This window comes from Hibiscus syriacus, unplaced genomic scaffold (genome assembly GCF_006381635.1).
Source record: "Hibiscus syriacus cultivar Baekdansim isolate YM2019G1 unplaced genomic scaffold, ASM638163v2 tig00117010_pilon, whole genome shotgun sequence".
In the NCBI taxonomy this organism is placed as follows: domain Eukaryota; kingdom Viridiplantae; phylum Streptophyta; class Magnoliopsida; order Malvales; family Malvaceae; genus Hibiscus; species Hibiscus syriacus.
Window position 1 is genome coordinate 759,915 of NW_024063522.1, and position 19,986 is coordinate 779,900.

A 19,986-nucleotide genomic window follows, 5' to 3' on the forward strand; every position below is an offset into this window, starting at 1 on the left:
TGTGTCGGTTTTCCCTCGGGCATGATCCACCTCATTTCTCATTTTATCTCCTCATCTTCGTTGATGATCCAATGGAATGGGGAATATTCAACAACTTTCAAACCCGAAAGAGTCGTTAGACAAGGAGACCCTCTCTCTCCCTACCTCTCCATCCTCATCGTGGAACGCTTAGGACACTATATCGATCATGCCACAAAAACCGAAGCCTGGACCACTTTTCGCCTGTCAAGAAACGGTTCTCCCATCACTCATCTCTTCTTCGCTGACAACCTCATCCTCTACGCTAAAGCTTCCCTTGACCAAGCTTCTGTGATCGACCGCATTCTTTTGAACTTTAGTAATTCTTCAGGCCATCGTGTTAACAAACGCAAAACCCACTTGTTATTTTCCCCATACACTCCTCTAAAGCTCCACTCCTCTATTAGTGCAAAACTTGGGTTTCAAGTGGTCAACACCCTTGGTAAATACCTTGGCGTGCCCATCATCCATAAACGCATACAATGCTCCGACTATGACTTTATTCTCGATAAGATGCATTCCAAACTCAACAGGTGGGTTTGTTCGTTCCCTCTCCATTGTGGGTCGCATAACCTTAGCCAATTTTGTTCTTGCAACCATCCCTGTTTATTTCATGCAAACATGCTTACTCCCAAAACGTGTTTGTAATGAAATCGATTCTCTCATTTGAAAATTTATCTAGGATCAAACTCAACGACTCGTAAGCCATCCCTTGTCCATTGGGATCCGATTTTCCAACCTCTCAATGGAGGTGGTCTCGGCATTCACCGAACCCATGACTATAATGAAACCTTCATCATGAAAATTGCCTACGCCTTGGTCAATACCCCCAATGCATATTGGATCTCCCTTATTCGCGAAAAGTACATGATGCGTGATCTTTGCCCTCTTGACATCAAAAAACCTAGATGTTCTCCTCTTTGGCACGTTGTCTCCAATATTTTGACCGACTTGCGATAAAACATAGCTTGGTCTCTTGGCAACGGTATTGACATTAATTTATGGGATGATATTTGGGTCCCCAATCTGTTGCGAAAGACGGCTATCGAATAGAGTAAAATCGCAACTAATAATTTGAGAAAATAAAAATAAAGAAGACACAAATTTTACGTGGAAAACCCCTAAATAATATAGGGTAAAAACCACGGGCAATGGTAGAAGAATTTCACTATGAGAAAATAGGAATTACAACTTCTCTCGATCGACCAAGGAGAAAACAATGATAATTCTCTCTTAATAAAAATGAGAAAACAACTCTCAAGAAACTCTCTAAATTCTCTCTAGTATTAGAAGAAAACTAGAATGCTTTGGGATGATTTTGAAGCTAAATGAGCTAGAGTATTTATAGTTGAAGTTTAAGGACTAATTTGTAAATACCCTAAATTACAATGTCTAAAGTTTGTATTTTGCCCTTTCTAAATGTCAAGAAAATCAAGCTTGATTATTTAATTACACCTTTCGGTGCATTAATACTTGCAACTTTCGGTGCAAGTTGCACCAACTTTCAACAATCTCCCACTTAAAGATTTTATTAGAACAATCATATCTTCACACCATTCTTTCTACCTTGTACCATCATGTTGCTTACGTCTCTGACAGGCCACAAGAGAATCGGCACCAAGTAAATTTATCAGCGTTGATCGCCTTTGTCATGAAATCTGCTATGTTGTATTTAGTATGGATCTTCTGCATATCTACCATCCCTTCTTCCACCCTTTCACGAATTAAATGGTATTGAACTCGTATGCGCTTTGTCATTGAATGAAATGTTGGATTTCTTGCTAAATGCAACGCGCTTTGACTGTCATAAAACATAGAGACATACTCTTGATTGTGCCCAAGCTCCTCCAATAGCATCTTCAACCAAATTGCTTCTTTACTGGCTTGTGTAGCTGCTACATATTCTGCCTCTGTTGTGGACGTAGCCACAACTGACTGCAATTTTGAAACCCAACTTACAGCTCCACCAGCAATTTTGAACACATATCCTGTAGTAGATTTGCTTTTATCCAAGTCCCCTGCATAGTCAGAATCTACATACCCATTGATTAGTAAATTTGATCCTCCGTAACATAATGCAACATTTGAGGTCTATTTTATTTATCTCAGGATCCTCTTTACTGTATTCCAATGCTCTTTTCCTAGATTCGCCATGTACCGACTAACCACTCCCACTGCTTGTGCAATGTCTGGTCTTGTGCATATCATAGCGAACATTAAACTTCCCACTGCTGATGTATACGATACTCGAGACATCTATATCCTCTCTTCTGCACTATTAGGACTCATACTGGAGGATAATTTGAAGTTAATAGGAAGAGGAGTAGAAATTGGCTTACTATCTTACATGTTGAATCTTGACAAAATCTTCTTCAAGTAATTCTTTTGTGAAAGCCAAATCTTCCTATTACTTCTGTCTCGGTGAATTTGTATCCCTAGAATCTTGTTTGCTGATCCCAAGTCCTTCATTTCAAATTCCCTAGCCAGTTATGCCTTCAATTCTTCAATATGATCTTTGTTGGGTCCTGCAACCAACATGTCATCCACATACAACAGCAAAAATAACAAAATTATTATCACCAAACCTCTTGAAATAAGAACAAGGGTCTGCATTAAGTTTGTTGTATCCAAGGCACATAATGAAGGAATCAAATCTCTTATACCCACCTCGGCGCCTGCTTTAGACCGTACAAAGATTTGTTCAACCTGCAAACCAAGTTCTTCTTTTCTTTTTCTTCAAAACCTTCAGGTTGGAACATATAAATCTCTTCTTCAAGATTTCCATAAATAAAAGTTGTTTTAACATCTAGTTGCTCTAGATGTAAGTTCAATGTAGCACACATTGCCAAAACTACTCGAACTATTGTTAGTCGAACCACATGAGAAAATATTTCATTGAAATCAATACCTTCTTTTTGAGCATATCCTTTGACCACCAGTCTTGTACGATACCTCTCAATTTGATTGTCACCATTTCGCTTGATTTTAAAGACTCATTTGTTACCAATTGCCTTTCTTCCTTATGGTAGTGGCACAAGGTCCCATGTATTATTTTTATGAAGGGCTTCGATTTCTTCTTGCATCGCCATTATCCACAGTGAAACATCTGAGCTGTTTATTGCATCCTGGTATGTTGATGGCTCATCGTCCTATGTTAAAAGGCAGTATGCAATATTTCCTTCTATAACATAATCTGAGTGCCAATTGGGACGTCTTCTCACACGATCTGATTGACGAGTTGTTGGAGCTTCAGAACTCTCTGGTTCTTGTTCATCATGTATTAGTTCTGCTTCAGAAGAATCTCTTTGTTCAACCTCCTTTTCCACATGTATCTGTGTAGTCTTTAACTTTTCAGTGCTATCATCGTCTTTTTTTCTTTGTAGTTTATCTTCTACAAAGATAATATCTCTGCTAATGATCAATTTGCGGGTAGTGGGATCCCATAAGCGATACCCTTTTACTCCATCAGCATACCCCAAGAATTTGCATTTCCTGGATTTTGGATCCAGCTTTGAAATTTCTTGGGAGTTGTACATCACGTACACTATACTTTCAAATACATGGAGGTTTGAATAATCAGCTGGTTTTCCTGTCCACATCTCCATTGGTGTCTTAAGCTCTATTGCAGTTGATGGAGCTCGATTCACCAAATGACAAGCGGTATTGACTGCTTCTGCCCAGAATGATTTTTCTAGGCATGCATCCCTCAACATTGCTCTTGTTTTTTCTAACAAGGTTCTGTTTATCCACTCTGCCACTCCATTTTGTTGAGGAGTGTTCACCACTATGAACTGTCTTTTGATGCCTTCTTTTCTGCAAAAGTCATCAAATTCTTCACTTGTGTATTCTCCTCCATTATCTGTTTTGAAACACTTGATCTTATTTCCAGAATCAAGTTCCACCCGTGCTTTGAAGCTTTTGAAAGTGGAAAACACATCTAACTTCTTCTTAATAGGGTACACCCAACATCTCCTGGAGTAGTCATCAATAAATGAGACAAAGTACTTTGCTCCGCCTAAGGATGTAACTGGTGCTTTTTATAAGTCAGAGTGAACCAATTCTAGAACACTTTTGCCTCTAGAATTTGATGTGTTAAATTTCAACCGGTGCTGCTTACTTGTTATACAATGCTCACACAAAGTAAGTGATACCTTTGTTAAGCCTGGAAGTAGCTTTTGCTCCACAAGGACTTTTATTCCTTGTTCTGACATGTGTCTAAGTTTCTGATGCCATAACATTGCAGAATCTGAACTACATGAGGCAACAGAGGCTTCTTCTTCTAGCAAAGTCTCTCCCTTCAGCATGTACAAGTTTGCAGCTATTTTTTCGCCTTTAAACACCACAAGCGCTCCACGAAACACCTTCATGATTTTTTTTCGTGTTTCAATCTTGCTTGCATTATTATCCAACAATCCATAGGATAATAAATTTTTCTTCAGGCCTTTCACGTGCCGCACATCTCGAACAACTTTGATTGTTCCATCATACATCTTCAATTTGATGGTTCCCATGCCAACGATCTCTAAGGCATGATCATTGCAACTATACATAGATCCTCCTGAGATAGGTTCATAATGATGGAACCATTCTCTTCTTGAGGTCATGTGATATTTTGCTTCTGAATCAATGATCCATATATCTGTATATCTTTTTCTACCTTCCACGGTAGTTGACGCTTCACAGCATAGAGCATCTCCATCATCTGAAGTGTTTGCGGTATTGCCTTGTGGATTGGAGTTTTTATTTAGACTCCAACAATCCTTCTTTAAGTGACCCTTCTTTCCACAGTTGTAGCACTTTAAATTCTTCTTGCTTCTCGACTTCGATCTACCATGTTTGTGACCGTTGTTTTGGCCACGTTCTGTTGATCTCCCTCTCATCGTTGTCAATGCTTCTGCTTGTTGCAGATTTACTTGTCTGTCTTCCTTGTTCTTGCGCCGATTTTCTTCTTGTAGAATATCAGCTACAGCGTCATCAAAGACTAGACTGGTGACATTACTGTTTGTCAAGTTGATGATGAGTTGATCATACGAATCCGGTAGACTTTGAAGTAGAAGTTCAACACATTTTTGTTCTCCTATTTTACAGCTTAAGGATGTAAGCTGAGAAAATAAAGTGTTCAGTGTATTTAAGTGCTCCGTCACTGAAGTAGATTCTGTCATACGGAGAGCGTAAAATTTTCTCTTAAGGAAAATTTTATTGTGCAGCGATGTGGCCTCGTACAATTTGGTGAGATGATCTCATATCTCCTTAGTTGTCTTATTCTCCTCGATGCTTGATAATACTTCATTTGCTAATGCTAGATGAAAGTTTGCCATAGTATTTCCGTCCATTTCGATCCATTTATTGTCATCTGTGAAATCCAGCGGCCTTTCACTGATAGCTGCTAGACAACCATCTTTCCTCAGGATGGCATTCATCTTCAATTTCCACAATGAGAAATTTCTCTCATTGAATTTTTCAATATCAAATTTCGTTGTCATAGATTCTTTTACGGATAGCTCCCACTATTTTACTATCGTGAATAGTTCTCTAGAACCTTCAAAGAATGGGTAATAACTTCTTACTTTCTTATGTTGGAGGATCCACCTTTTGGTGACAACCACAAAGATAATAAGCAGATATTACACACTTTAATCTGGCTCTGATACCAATTGTTACGGAAGACGGCTATCGGATAGAGTAAAATTGCAACTAATAATTTGAGAAAATAAAAATGAAAATAAAGAAGACACAAATTTTACGTGGAAAACCCCTAAATAATATAGGGTAAAAACCACAGGCAACGGTAGAAGAATTTCACTATGAGAAAATAGGTATTACAACTTCTCTCGATCGACCAATGAGAAAATAATGGTAATTCTCTCTTGATAAAAAGGAGAAAACAACTCTCAAGAAACTCTAAATTTTCTCTAGTATTATAAGAAAGTTAGAATGCTTTGGGATGATTTTGAAGCTAAATGAGCTAGGGTATTTATAGTTGAAGTTTAAGGACTAATTTGTAAATACCCTAAATTAAAATGACTAAAGTTTGTATTTTGCCCTTTCTAAATGTCAATAAAATCAAGCTTGATTATTGAATTGCACCTTTCAGTGCATTAATACTTGCAACTTTCGATGCAAGTTGCACCAACTTTTAACACAATCTTGGACCCCTTCGCTATTATGCCAAAACCCCAACTGTTGCCAAAAATGATATTCATCTTCTTGATGTCATTACCATTGATGGTAACTGGAATGTTGAAACCCTTAACTCTCTCATCATCGATGATGCTATTCCCCACATCCTCAGGATCCGCCCCTCATCTTCTGATGACAACGCGGATGCCTGCATTTGGCGATAGACTTCAAACTATAAATTCAGCACTGCTTCGGCTTACTCTATTCTAGTCGAACCTCATTGGGACAATACTCATCCTCAGTGGAGGAAATTTTGGCATCTCCAAGTTCCTCAACGTCTTCGACTCTTCCTTTGGTTGGTGCGCCATGACAAACTCATGACAAATGTTAAACGGCATCGGCGTAGCTTCACCAACGATTCTTCCTGCTCTGACTGTGGCGCTGCACAAGACACCACTCTTCACGTTATCCGTGATTGTTCCACCGCTCATTTCCTCTAGAGGTGTATCGTTCTTAATACCGTTAGCTCTCAATTTTTCTCCTTTAACTTGAGCACTTAGCTCATGTTTAACATATCTACTTCCTCCATTCTTCATTCTGCAGATGCTTCCTAGTGTATTGTGTAACACCCCGAATTTTCCCCAAATTCGAAATCCTAGGATTGGGAATTTTCCTTCAAAACCCTAAAATTGATTTTAGGGATTAAATTGAATTCTCGAAAATATTAATGAGCATATTGTAAACGAAGAAAAGCTTTGATTTGTTTTAAAAATCCTAAGGAATTCAAAGACTGACCTAATAATTAACCCGTCTTCTTTATCACAATTTCAACTAAGTTTTAAAACTAATGTGCGACCGCTTTTTCACTCTTTTTCTTATTCGTTTATTTTTTTTACTTTATTATCGACGTTTCGCCTTTGTGACGGCCCATTTATATGGTGTGTGGATTGAATTTAGTGTGGTTCTGGGAACTCATTCTTCTAATTGAGATTGGAGTACAAGTGGTTCTATGAGCATTTGCATAATATTTAAATTATTATTACTATTGATTATTTGTCGTATGAATATATTTTTATGAATGCTTTGGACTATATTTTTACTTGTTTGTGTTTGTACTTTAGAGACACACTAAGACTCATTGCTTACTCTCCTTAGTTTTTTATTTCAATCTTCTCAACTAGGTGAACCGGTACTTGGAGTTCAACACTTCTCGTTTTCATTATTTATATAGTATGGCATTTTCTCGGACTTTATGGTTATTACTTTGTCAGTATTTTATATGAAAAATATTTATTATGTTTAAACATTTTGGCACATTAGATATTAATTTATTATTTTAGACTACAAAGAATGTTTTAATACTTATTTGACCTATCGAATTTTCTTGGGTTATTTATTTAATAATATTTATTAGTTTTGGAGATTCGGATGTCTTCTAGTATTAAATGATTATTTTAGAGTTTCAAAATTTAAAATTGGTTTCGTGAGGGACAAATTTTAATGTGATTTTAGAGGTCCGATCTAATTTTTCTCTAGGTCGGATTTAGGAGCTACATATCATTTTAGCTACCTTAATCTGGAATATATGGAAAAGTCGCAATCACCTTAACTTCAACAAGAATCACTGCGTCCCTGCTGCTATCCTACCCAAAAGTTTAGATTGGGCAAAGCTCATTTATGGTTGTAACACAACCAAGATTAAGGAGATCTCCTATGAGCAGAAGATCTTCCAATGGCAACAACCACCCCAGGGATGGTTCTCTCTAAACGTCGATGCAGCTATATCTCCAACCTCGGGTCTGGCTCGTTGGCTTCCATAAACAAGTTGGTATTGTCAATATTCTCCAAGTAGAACTTTGGGCTCTCCTCCTTGGTTTACAGGTGGCTCGGTCAAAGGGTTTGAACTCATTATAGTTCATTCTGATTGTTTGGAAGCAACCAAACTTGTCCAAAACGCTAAAACAAACCCGAGCTCCTTACCATTGGTCCGTTCGACCCAGCGTCTATCACTTGGATTCCTCGTGAGTTCAACATGCTATTTTATAAACTCAGGTTCAATTAAATTATTGTTAGTCAAGTTCGAGTTCTCGAGTGGATCAAGGATTTTTATAACTTTTGTTGCTATTGACTTTGTTATTGTAGCTGTAAGTGGGTCCCCTAAGAGACCTGTAATTGTGCTTTAGGCTTCTCAACTAAGTTAGTCTATAGATCATGGAGTTATAGCAGGTTTTGATTATGAGCGTATGCATATCGTCAGTAGTATTGTTGAGGAAAATGGTGATCAGATTGATCATACCCGTCATACTGAGTTTGGCACGATCCGTAATATACCTTATCGTAAGAATTATTTTATTGTTGGCCAGAGTACTTGGATTTGTCGGGTGGATTTTGTGATGAAACCGTAAGTTGGGCTGGTTGTTCTCAGATAGCTCTGGGAATTCATTATGATTAGATTTTTTAGTCTGAGATTTATCAAGCTCATCACATCAATTGTTGATAAGAACAAGATGATTATATAAGTTGTGAACGGTTTATTTCCTTTTAATCTGAATGAAGAGTTACAAAGATAGTTGGACGATCGTAAATCAGATGATAATAACTTAGCAAAGAATGATCGATAATGGAAAGACGAAAAAAAGTTGTTAAAAAAAGAGAGATCAAAGGGAAGTGTTCGAAGCAGACTTATTTTTCTTCTCTTTCATGAATTTATATCTTGACTTCTTATATATGTTTATGTCTCAGGGTTTAATAAAAAGTCATCGTTATTATTTATAGATCAATAAAGTGTATAGATGTGATTATCAGTCACAATATTTAATTCAGACAATTCTTTTATCAAGGACCTTATCAAAATTTTATGGTAGACCGAAAAATTCTTTGTGAGAGAATCCTTTGAAGATGGTCTTGATAGAAGAATTTGTATCTGGTTTGTACCTCTATCCAGATCTAGAGGTATAACAAAATTGAATATAAATATTATATATAAATATTTAAAAGATAAGTTATAAATTGAATATAAATATTAAATATAAATATTTAAAAGATAAAATATATGAACAAATCAAATGTCCTTCGTGATAAAAAAATATTATTAAATCATAAAAAAGTTTTTATAAGTCACTCAATTATAATATAAATAATATAATGTATTAAGATTTATAAAAATTATAAAAATATTTTAAATACAATCATTATTAGACAAAATACTCTAGCACGATAAAACTAAAATACAGAAACCGCAATGCCGGGAAAACTATTGTCCGAAATCTGAATCAACCTTGAAAGGATGAAATTAGATAGGTGAATAACTAAAACTTATCCAAAGTGAAATCTGTGATCTTGCATGGAAAATTGTATTATCAACTGCATGATGAAATAGATTTTTGGAGAAGTTCTGTATAAAACAGGGTTCAAAAGGAAAAGGTCTCTCTCTCCCTCTCATGAGTGTCTATAAACCAGTCAATCCTGAGAAGTGCTTATTCATGGCTCTATCCTTCCTGTAATTATTATGTCTTCCACCACCCCTTCTTCCCCTGCCCCTCTGATTTCCTGCATTTCCTCTCTCTTCGGATTCAGTGTTGTCGGATAGGTTATCTTTTTCACCATGAGACTCTCTTTGTCTTCCTCCTCCACCCCCTCTTCCTCTTCCCCTTCCCCTAGCGTTCCTCGTATGTTCCCTCCCTCCCGTCTCAGAAACATCAGGTTGGTTGGTTTGCTCCTCATGACCCATCAGCTTCTTAACTGCACCAAGAGGAAGGTTGCCACCCCGTCCAAGGCCATGTATCATTTCCCCCTGAGCTTGGGTTACTAATGAAGCTTCATCAGCATTTGCAACTGCAACTGAACCTGCAACCTTATAACTGTAATTCTTACCATCCTTCACATAGTATTGGGGTTTCTTTCTTGTGCCCCACTTAGAATTAGGCGCAGATTGACCAGAACTTTCAGGTTGGGTCTTTCCAAAGTTGAAGCTGAGTTTGTCGCTTAGCATCTCATTTTCCTCCAGCCCTGACTCCGCAACACTTAGACCTAGGTCATCGAAAGAGTCGTCATATTCATCTTCATATTCGTACTGAGAAATCAAAGAAACTTTTCTTAATGAATCATTCTTGTCTCTGGCATCAAGAGTAGCAGAATCAGGTGAGTCATCTTTGGACTTCCTAATAAACCTCCCAACTGTGGATGAGGATGACATAGATGGACCTTCAACTGGTTGTCTGTTAACTACTGGTACATTTGTAGTTGAAGATACCGGTACAATGTCAACCATTTTCCCTTTCCCTTTATCATTCCTGGTCAGGGTTGAAGCAGACTTGGGCTCCGGCATTGTCTCCAGGGAAGTGTCCAAGGCCTGCAGATCTCCATGAAGAGTACCCTCAAGAATCCTCTGAATAACCTCTTCTGGATTCTGGTTATAAACTTCTAGGCATACAGCTATAAAGCCTTTACCATAATCAGGAAAGATATCTTTAACTTGGCTGATTTTTGATTGCACAATTGCAGCATCTTCATCCATCTGCGCATTATTGCTTGTCATAGAGGCTGGTATGGGGGGTTTAGGGGTTTGCTCTTTAGCGATGCCCTTCGTTGAATACATTGTAATCCCATATAGATACTGAAACTGTTCATCCTCCATGAATATCCACCCTGCGCGAAAGTTGTTGAATACAAATTACTGTGCGAAAACAGAACATTTATCAAAGAACAAGAATAATGAAAGATTGGTGAGCTATTGACATCCTCCAATGCAAAAGTTCAATGATTAGATGGCTTTGAAGAAGACTCAGTTTCACAAATATTACAGCAATAAATTAATACATCACTCTCCATGTATTACGATAATGATTGTCCCTCAAATCAAATAACAAGAGATGAGAAACAGGGGAGGACAGAAGCAATGGAGTGTTGGAAAGTATTCAATTTGTTGGGGGTAAAGTTTAAAGGAGGAGAAAAAGAATTCGTGACCAAAGTTGCTCCTTTGGTGAAGGATAGAGATGATTGAGGGGCGGTAGTTGGTTCAGGGGTTATGGTCATAAAATTAATTTGATGGTAGAATGGTCCATTATGTGTTGGAATGTTAGGGGTCTGGGTAGGAAGGTTAAAGCTCAAGCTATTCGGAGATTTGTTGAGGAGAGAAAACTGACTATCTTATTTCTTCAAGAATCCAAATTAGAAGTTGTTAGTACTATGTTAGGAAGGAAAATGGGAGGGAAAATCCTTAATGGTTTGGTTGTTGTGCCTGCTTTAGGTTCGGATGGTGGACTAATAACAATGTGGAATCAGAAGGTATTTGTGGTTAAGGAAAAGGTCATCCAGACTAGATTTGTGGCATTAAAGGGATGGATGGATGGTATACCAAACATTTGTTGTTTCATAAATGTCTATGGTCCAAGTGTGGAGGCTGATAAAGAGCTGTTTTTCAGAGAATTAACTTCATTTCTGGAACAGGTTGACTGTCCAGTGTGCTTAGGTGGAGATTTCAATGCCCTTTTGACTCAGGAAGAGAAAATGGGTGGCGCTGTGAATTTGGTTTTGATGAATACTTTTCGAGATTTTGTTTCTAAGGCAAATTTAATTGATTTGCCTTTAGTGGGAGGTCAGTTCACGTGGTGTAATAATAGGGAAGTTCCCACTTTTGAGAGATTGGATCGGTTTTTAGTTGATCATAGTTTTTTCTCGCAATTCCCAAAGATCAGCCAAACTTTGCAGCCTCAGTCCATTTCTGATCACAACATTATTCTGCTGGAGAATAGGAAATGTAATTGGGGGCCGAAGCCGTTTAGACTGTTTAATTATATGTTGGAGGAGGAAGGGTTTAGCGAATTGTTGACAAAAGAGCTGCTCAAATTGGGTGCACAGGAAAACTTGATGTCCATTTCCAAAACACTTAACCGGGTGAAGGATGTGGCAAAAAATTGGTCTGGTAAGGGTTATCTTCAATTACCAGGTAAAATCAGAACGTTGGAGTCTACGATCCAGGATATGGAAATAAAATTGCAACAAGGGTCTTCCTTGGTGTCAATGAATTCTATTGTTGAAGCAAAGAGAGATTTATGGGAGCTACAAAAGAAGGAAGAATCAATTTGGGTGCAAAAGTCTAGATTGAAATGAAGATTGGAGGGTGATAAGAACACAAGGTTTTTCCATCACAGTGCAGCAATTAGAGGGAGGATAAACTGCATTAAAGCCCTCAAAGTTGATGGTGAAGTTATAGAATATCCTAGGTCAGTTAAAGCTTCAGTGATGGAGTTCTTCAAGAGGTTGTATAATCATAAAAACACCCTGGAGGCAGAGGACTTAAATCTGGATTTTCTTAAGCTCTCGGAAGGTCAGTGTTTAGCATTGGAGAAGCCTTTTTCTGAAGAGGAAGTTTGGGAAGTTATTGTTCATTCGGATATCAACAAAGCTCCGGGTCCGGATGGTCTGAACTTAGGGTTTTTTAAGAAGTTCTGGAATATTTTGAAGGATGATATGATGCGGTTTTTTAGGGATTTCTATGTGGGGAAGGAGTGGGAGTCGAAGGTGAATTTTTCCTTCATTTCTCTTATTCCAAAGAAGGCAAATCCGGAGGGGTTGGAAGATTTTAGGCTAATTAGCCTAGTGGGAGGTCTATATAAAGTTATTTCTAAGGTCTTAGCTAGAAGGCTGAGTTTGTGTATTAATGATATTATGAGTCCGTCCCAATTTGCTTTTATTCTGGGGAGGAACATCTTGGACTGCTCTTTTATTGCAAATGAGAGTATTGATTTTTGGAGAAAGAGAGGGGCTGAAGGGAGCAGTCTTCAAGGTGGATTTTAAGAGAGCTTATGACTCGGTGGATTGGAAAATTTTGATACAAATAATGAGCAAAATGGGGTTTGGTGACAAGTGGAGGTCGTGGATGTACCAATGCATGTCAACTGCTGAGATTTCAGTTTTAGTAAATTGGTCTCCTACGGAGAAATTTCATACATCCAGGGGTCTGAGATAAGGATGTTCGCTTTCACCTATGCTTTTCAATTTGGCTGCTGAGTTGCTGCATTTGTTGTTAACTAAAGCAGTGGATTTGGGACTGTTTTCGGGGTTTGATTTAGGAGTGCAGGACCGAGCATTCAAGCTGTCATATCTTCAATTTGCGGATGATCTTATAATTTTCAGTAAAGGCTCTATTCGTGAGTTGAGGAATGTTAGAAGAGTGTTACTTATTTATGAGCTTTTGGTGGGGTTGAAGTTAAATCTAGGCAAAAGCAGGATTTTTGGAGTAAATGTTGAAGATGGGGAGTTAACTACTTGGGCAGACGTTATTGGCTGCTCGGTTGGATATCTTCCATCTGAATATTTAGGACTGCCTCTGGGGTACAAGAGGAATTCAGCTGCTATGTGGGATCCTATAGTGGCGAGATTTCATGCTAAATTGAGTGGTTGGATAGCTAATTCTTTGTCGATAGCGGGAAGGGTAGTATTGGTCAAATCGGTGCTTTGCTCTCTACCGGTCTATTTTCTTTCTATGTTTAGAATTCCAGTTGCTGTGCTACTTAAACTTAACTCTATCATTGCTTCATTTCTGTGGGGGGTTCGGTTGACAAGAAAAAAATCCATTGGGTCAACTGGAAGTCGGTTACTAAACCAAAAAAACTGGGGGGTCTAGGGGTCCATAATCTAGCACTAATGAACCGAGCCTTACTAGGGAAATGGATATGGAAGTTTACTTCTGAAAAGAAGTCTTGGTGGAAGAGAGTGGTTTGTGCTGTTTACAATCTGGATCCGAATTCCATTATTATGGGGAATTCGTGGTCAGCTCGTACATCGTGGATTTGGAAAGATGTGGTGAAAAACTTCTTTAACAATGATGATTTTGGAGATTGTCTTAGAAGGAATATGCGTTTGAAGGCAGGAAATGGGGAAGCTGTGGAGTTTTGGAATGATGTATGGTTGGGTGATGTTCCCTTGAAAATTTTGTTTCCTAGACTTTATGTTCTATCAAATAATAAAGCGGGTAAAGTGATGGAGTTTATGGTGAATAATACCTCGGGTTGGGTGTGGGACATCCAAATGAGAAGGAATTTGGCTAACTGGGAAATTGAACAGTTGCTGCAGTTGATCATTATGTTGAATAATACCTTCCTTTTTCCTGCGGAAGATGATTGTTGGATTTGGTTAGGGAATGGTAAAGGAATTTTCACAACAGAGTCTTGTATAAACTCTTTCTTTGACCAAGGTGGTTTTGAGCAGAATCATGTGAATTGGGAAAAGATTATTTGGATAGGGTTAGCTACTCCAAGGGTGGAAATGTTTGTTTGGCAATTAGTGCAGCAAAGAGTACCGGTTAAAGAGGAGTTAGCAAAGAGAGGTGTTGCAGAGATTGTTGATCAGCTTTGTGTTTTGTGTGGTCGGGAGGTGGAATCAGTTTCCCATTTATTTATGCATTGCAGGGTTGTGTGGGGTCTGTGGTCTTCCTTCTTGAAAATGTGGGATGTTTCATTGGTGATTCCAAAGTGTTCCATGGATTTTTAAATTTTGTGGGATGATTTTATGATTAACTCTTTGATTTGAAAATTCTTAGGGCAGTGATGTGGTCAGTTTGGAAATGAAGAAATGAGATTATCTTTCAGAAAGTAAAGCTGGATTTGGTCAGATTATCTTTCATTGTAAGATTTAGAGTGGCTTCCTGGTTTAGTGCTCGTTTTAAGGATGTGGGTATTCCTTTAGATTCTCTAGTAGGTGATTTGAAACTTGCTGATTCGGCAGGCAGATCAGGAAGGGGTTGCTCTCGATCAGCTTGCTGGGTTCCTCCACCGGATGGGTTTCTAAAGTTAAACGTTGATGGAGCGATGGTTTCGGTGTGGGAAAAAGGTGGTATTGGTGGTCTGATTCAGAATAGCAGAGGACTATTGCTACAGTGGTTCTCTGAATCAGTAGGTGGTGGTCCTCCTATCTTGGCAGAGTTGTCAATTAAAAGAGGGATTTGTCTTATGGAGGAGTTGGATTTGGTCCCAAATCAGAGATTTATCGTGGAATCAAACTCATCTATCGCTCTGAAGTGGATTCAGAATCCAGGTTTAAGCTCCCCTTTGCATCTATCCTTGGTGAAGGATATAGTTTCGCTTTTGACTGGAAAAGATATTATATGTAGGCATATTTTGAGGGCGGCAAACTGGGAAGCTGACAAACTAGCTAAAGATGGGATAGGGTGATTTTTGGGTTATTTGATCGTGTTGATTAGCAGGAGTGTATTTTCCTGTTTGTTAGGTGGTTTGTTTTAAGTTTTATGTTCTTCAGTAGGAAGTCTAGGAGTTTGTTCAGTCTTTGTAATTTGGCTCTTGTGAATAAAAGTTTCTTGGCACTCTTTTCCTCCTTCTTTGTTCCTTCATGTTACCTTCATAACATGGCAGGGCTTGAAGGAGGTTTTTAATGAGGCCTACTTTCTATCAAAAAAAAAACAAGAGATATAAACTACATCTAGAGTGCAAAAGGTATAACAGAAATTAGAAATCAAATAAATAATTCTCTAATAAAACTAGGCATATTCACAGAGGAAATATAAGTGGTTTGATTCACCAAATACACCTTAAAGGTTGACAGCTAAGTGGTCTTCAGCAAGGTTGGTACCAGCCTTACGTGGATATCCACCTAAGCCTATATTAAGTCCCCCCCAATATTCCCCATCATAGTATATAAACAAATTCACCATGAAATATAAATTGATTATAAAGGCAGTATAATCTTTAAGGGGCGATTTTAATCAATGCACTGACCAGTGTTCTGCAAATTCTCAAGTTTCCTCATTAGATTGCAATTCTTTTCAAGGTTCTTAAGGAAAGAATCTTGTTTCTCGTTCTCCTGACATTGCAGTGAAACTCCATTTATCTCCCTAAGTGTTTGAACCAAAATATCTGCTCTTATAAATGGATCTTCAACCGTGACCGGAAACATCTTTGTTACAGTTGGGATGGGATGTGCATCCAAAAACACTTCATCACTAAGATAGCAAATATCTAATAGTTTCCAACCAAATTTGACTATTCTCAAAGATAACATCTTCAAACTTATTGCAATATCTGTTAGCTTTGTGAATTCTTCTGATTTAGAACTTCTTCGAAAACCCCGCTGCAAAGATGGAAGTAAATTATCATGCAGACGTGAAAGAGTTGTGAGCAATTCTTCATTTCCATGACTGCATAGATGAAGAGATTTTTTTTTAATAAAGTGTAGCGTAACTTCTATATAATTTGAGAGGGAAAAGGAAAAGAAGGGACACATCCACAAAGAAAGCTCCCACACAACTAACAATTGAAAAGGTTAAAACAACATAAAGTAGTTATGATCCACAATAAGTTAGGTTAAGCCCAGTGCAACCATCTACTCAACACCATAAAACTTCATGGAACACCCAGGGTTCTTATTGCATGAATGACAAGTGTGTACTTAATACTAATTCATATAGAATAGAAGTTCCATAATGAAAAAGGTACCTCATTTCAACAGGGCAAGAGAAAAAAACAGCTGCAGGTCGGTATGCAGTAACAAAAGCATCCATGGCTACAATGGCATCATTAATAAAGTCCATCACCTGTCCAAAGAAGTAATTGAATAATTCTTAGGCTTCTCTTGCAGCAAAGAAATTTAACTTGAGATAGCACTAAGCCAATGATTTAGGAGGTCATCCTACTATGCTACAATTACAAATTCCTGCTTTGGCTAACTAACCCCCACCACCTCTTGACACAGGTCTTTTATACTCTGTATTTATCTGTTTATTTATTCACATTGTTCATATTCTGATAAAGCGAAAAACATTTCCTAAAAAATACACACACTGCAATTCCTTTTTTAGGTGAAAATCATCCCTAAAACTGAAATACAATGGCATAGTATCTTCCAACCATTCGTTCAGTGTGTGATAGAGATCAAAGAACCTTTCAAACACTGCTCCACACTGGCACCTACAAAACAAAACCACTGGCAAAAACAATAACAAACCTCTAAAAAGTCATAATGAAGTCGATCAAATCCACGATCTCCATGATTTCCAGAAGACTGAAGGACCTATCCAGTATTAGCAACAAATCAAAAAGCAACCATGATTGTCAAGTCATAACTAAGAAAAACTACAGATATACTAACAGAAATGCGCAGAATGCCAAACATTTCACTCAGATAAGAAAACACTTAAAAACTGTATCAGATTCAAAGCAATTTACAATGTACCTCCAAAGATGTGCTGCAGCGTTCATGCATTGTGTAAACTATACTCAAGAAATGAGACAATACCCCAGTCAGATTATCATGGATTGTAGGTTGAGCTTTCAGAGCATTTGCAACCTGAAAATAAATCAGGAGTGAGAATTTTTTTCCCTTTGTATGTGTTTGGGGGGTGGGGTGGGGCAGGAAGGCAGTTCACTTGAGGCATAGGAGAAGATATCTCTCACCTTACTCAACTATGAGACACAAAACACTAATTTGACATAGAAGGGTATCAAGATGAAGCACTTGATACATCCAGTAGAATGCATTTATGGTGGAAAAGTCCACGGCCCATTAACATTTTAGCTATTTAATAGGATACATAAATTAGGAACCATAGAAAGTCATTTTTATAAGAAACTTCTTGATTGGCCTTATGCCCTTCTCCAACTCTGCTAAGGTTTCAGTGCAATTTGACTTCTAGAGTGACCGTTGGAGGCATTTCAAGGAGAAACTTCTTGATTGGCCTTATGCCCTTATATGACTCTGCTAAGGTTTCATTGCAATTTGACTTCTAGAGTGACCTTTGACAATAATGGATTCGAAGCTTATCAAGCATAAATCTAACTATAATGAAAAAGAAGCAGTAAATCTTTAGTTAACAAGAGTTACTTGCAGCAGAAACTAAAGCAGATAGGCTTCAAAATACTAGCTCACCTATAGGCTTTAAAAGAGGATAAAGATACGTGGAGAAAAGAAATCAAGTCTCCAATCACTTGTACAAAAGAATGCTTACCAGCAATTTGGTCAGATCACCATTTTCATGACCGTAGATAGCACAAATGTCCAACAACTTCGGCAAGTCAAGCAACTTCTTCTCCTGCAAGATGACTACAGGAAGAATTAGTGAATAAAATGTGCATATAAAATACCCTATGCATCAAAATTTAACAACAAATTTGGGGATATATAAGGTTGAGCAACACCAAAATGTGTGCAAACTAAATACATTAAGAGACAACCTACCGGCATGGTCATTGGCACTAAGACTATCGGCAGCTCGAGCACCAGGATCCCGATTTGAAGATCTACAGTTGCAAGAAATTTCCACATCAAACAAGATATAAGAGTGTTTATGTAGGAGGGTTATGAAACTTCAAACTCACATTCGATACAACAGCATGAAGATACGGCGGCTTAGCTCAAACTCTCCAATGATAACCCCCGCAACGATTCCTTTGACAGCGCGATGAGGAAAATCATACCACCTGCTCCTAAATTGCAAGAAACTGTCCAAAAATTCATGCAAAGAAGTGTCGCCAGCCACTGACAAGAAAGCACAATAAATGGGAATTCCAGAAAAAGAGAAAGTTAAGTGCATTAAAAAAACAAAAACATCAAATATCAGTTTAAATACCTTGTTTCCAGAATTCTCTGGGACTGAACTTGAGCAAGCGGGACAACTCCCTATTTAAGAGATCAACTACTTTCTGTGATTCCACTGGGTCCAATCCTCCATCCCCCGCGCTGAGGCCCGCCGCCACGGCTTCATCTTGAGGCAAGTAATTTACGAAATTCCCATTGGAGAGACTGGATGGAGTTGCTGTGTTTGGAACCCAATCCCCACTCTCTCCCATCCGAACACGGTTGCTGGTAGAGCCACCGGGTACGGCTGCGGTAGTGCTGGAAGCGGGGGCATCATGCTGTTCGGGAAGGGATTGCCTGATGGAATTTGAGAGGGATGTCGGTTTAGGGTTTTGGTTTTTATTTTTGGGGATGAATTTCTTGTGGGATTTTTGGATATTGTTTCTGATTTCGCCGTCTTGCCTATTGCCGTGATTATACCCATGAGACATGGCTTTGGGTTTTCCCTTTAAAAAGGAAAAGAGAAAAGAAAATTAATTAATTTTCGTTTTTGCTTAGATAATCTCAGTGTTGGGGTGGGGAGGAAGAAAGAAAGGCACACTTCTCATATTTTTTTTCAATTTATAGGTGTTGCTGAATTTATAGTTTTTCAATTTCCATACCATATTCATATTCGTAATGACAAAAAAAAAAAAAAATCATTTATTTATTTATTTCATAATAGAACTCGTAGTTTTAATAATACAAACATCATCTTGAAACATTTGAATTCAAATAATTATTTTATATAATATAATCTATTATCAATATTAAATAAATACTACACTTTAATCCTTTTTTTATAAAAGATGGGAAAAAATAACCGACGACTAAAATTTCTAAAAATAAGAGGAGAAAATAGATTTGCGTAAATTATTATTTGGGAACATTATTAGGCATAACCCTAGACTTTCTAGGGTTTACGATTTTTTCTCCAACTTTATTTTGTGTTCAAATTAATCCTTCAATTTCCAATTTGGTCCCTAAACCTTTAATTCATTTCATATAGTCCTTATTTATTCTAATTTCAATTCAAACGAATCCTCCAAACTTTTTAATTATGATAATTAAGTCCTTTAAGATCCAATTTAAACGAAAATCTGATATGGTTAGCCTTTTGAATAGTTCTAGGCCTAGATTTACCGGTGTGAAAAATCAAATCCGAATTTGTTTTTTTATGTATGCTTGTTGTGACATTCAATTGTGTAAAACTAATAGGAAGAAGTCATGTATTTAAGTTCTTTGTAACCATCTGAATTGTGTTTCAATATTTTATTTTGT

At 37.7% G+C, this 19,986-nt stretch overlaps 1 protein-coding gene across 1 annotated transcript; it reads right to left on the reverse strand.

Moving 5' to 3' along the window:
* Positions 1-9,472: 9,472 nt before the first annotated feature.
* On the reverse strand, positions 9,473-19,258 carry LOC120195239 (activating signal cointegrator 1 complex subunit 2-like). Its single transcript, XM_039197308.1, has 9 exons — positions 18,719-19,258; positions 18,468-18,627; positions 18,328-18,389; positions 18,098-18,192; positions 17,326-17,439; positions 17,098-17,163; positions 16,590-16,687; positions 15,873-16,291; positions 9,473-10,785 (listed from the first exon to the last, which is right to left on the reverse strand). Exons 1-9 carry the CDS (start codon positions 19,155-19,157, stop codon positions 9,587-9,589), a joined length of 2,652 nt encoding a protein of 883 aa, XP_039053239.1. The 5' UTR covers positions 19,158-19,258; the 3' UTR covers positions 9,473-9,586.
* Between the last annotated feature and the right edge of the window lie 728 nt (positions 19,259-19,986).

Coding starts and splice junctions, on each gene's coding strand:
- LOC120195239 (XM_039197308.1), bottom strand. CDS start 19,157: ATGTCTCATGGGTATAATCACGGCAATAGGCAAGACGGCGAAATCAGA. Junction 18,628..18,718: donor CAGAGAATTCTGGAAACAAG/GTATTTAAACTG, acceptor CTTTCTTGTCAG/TGGCTGGCGACACTTCTTTG. Junction 10,786..15,872: donor TGAGAATTTGCAGAACACTG/GTCAGTGCATTG, acceptor ACTTTCGCGCAG/GGTGGATATTCATGGAGGAT.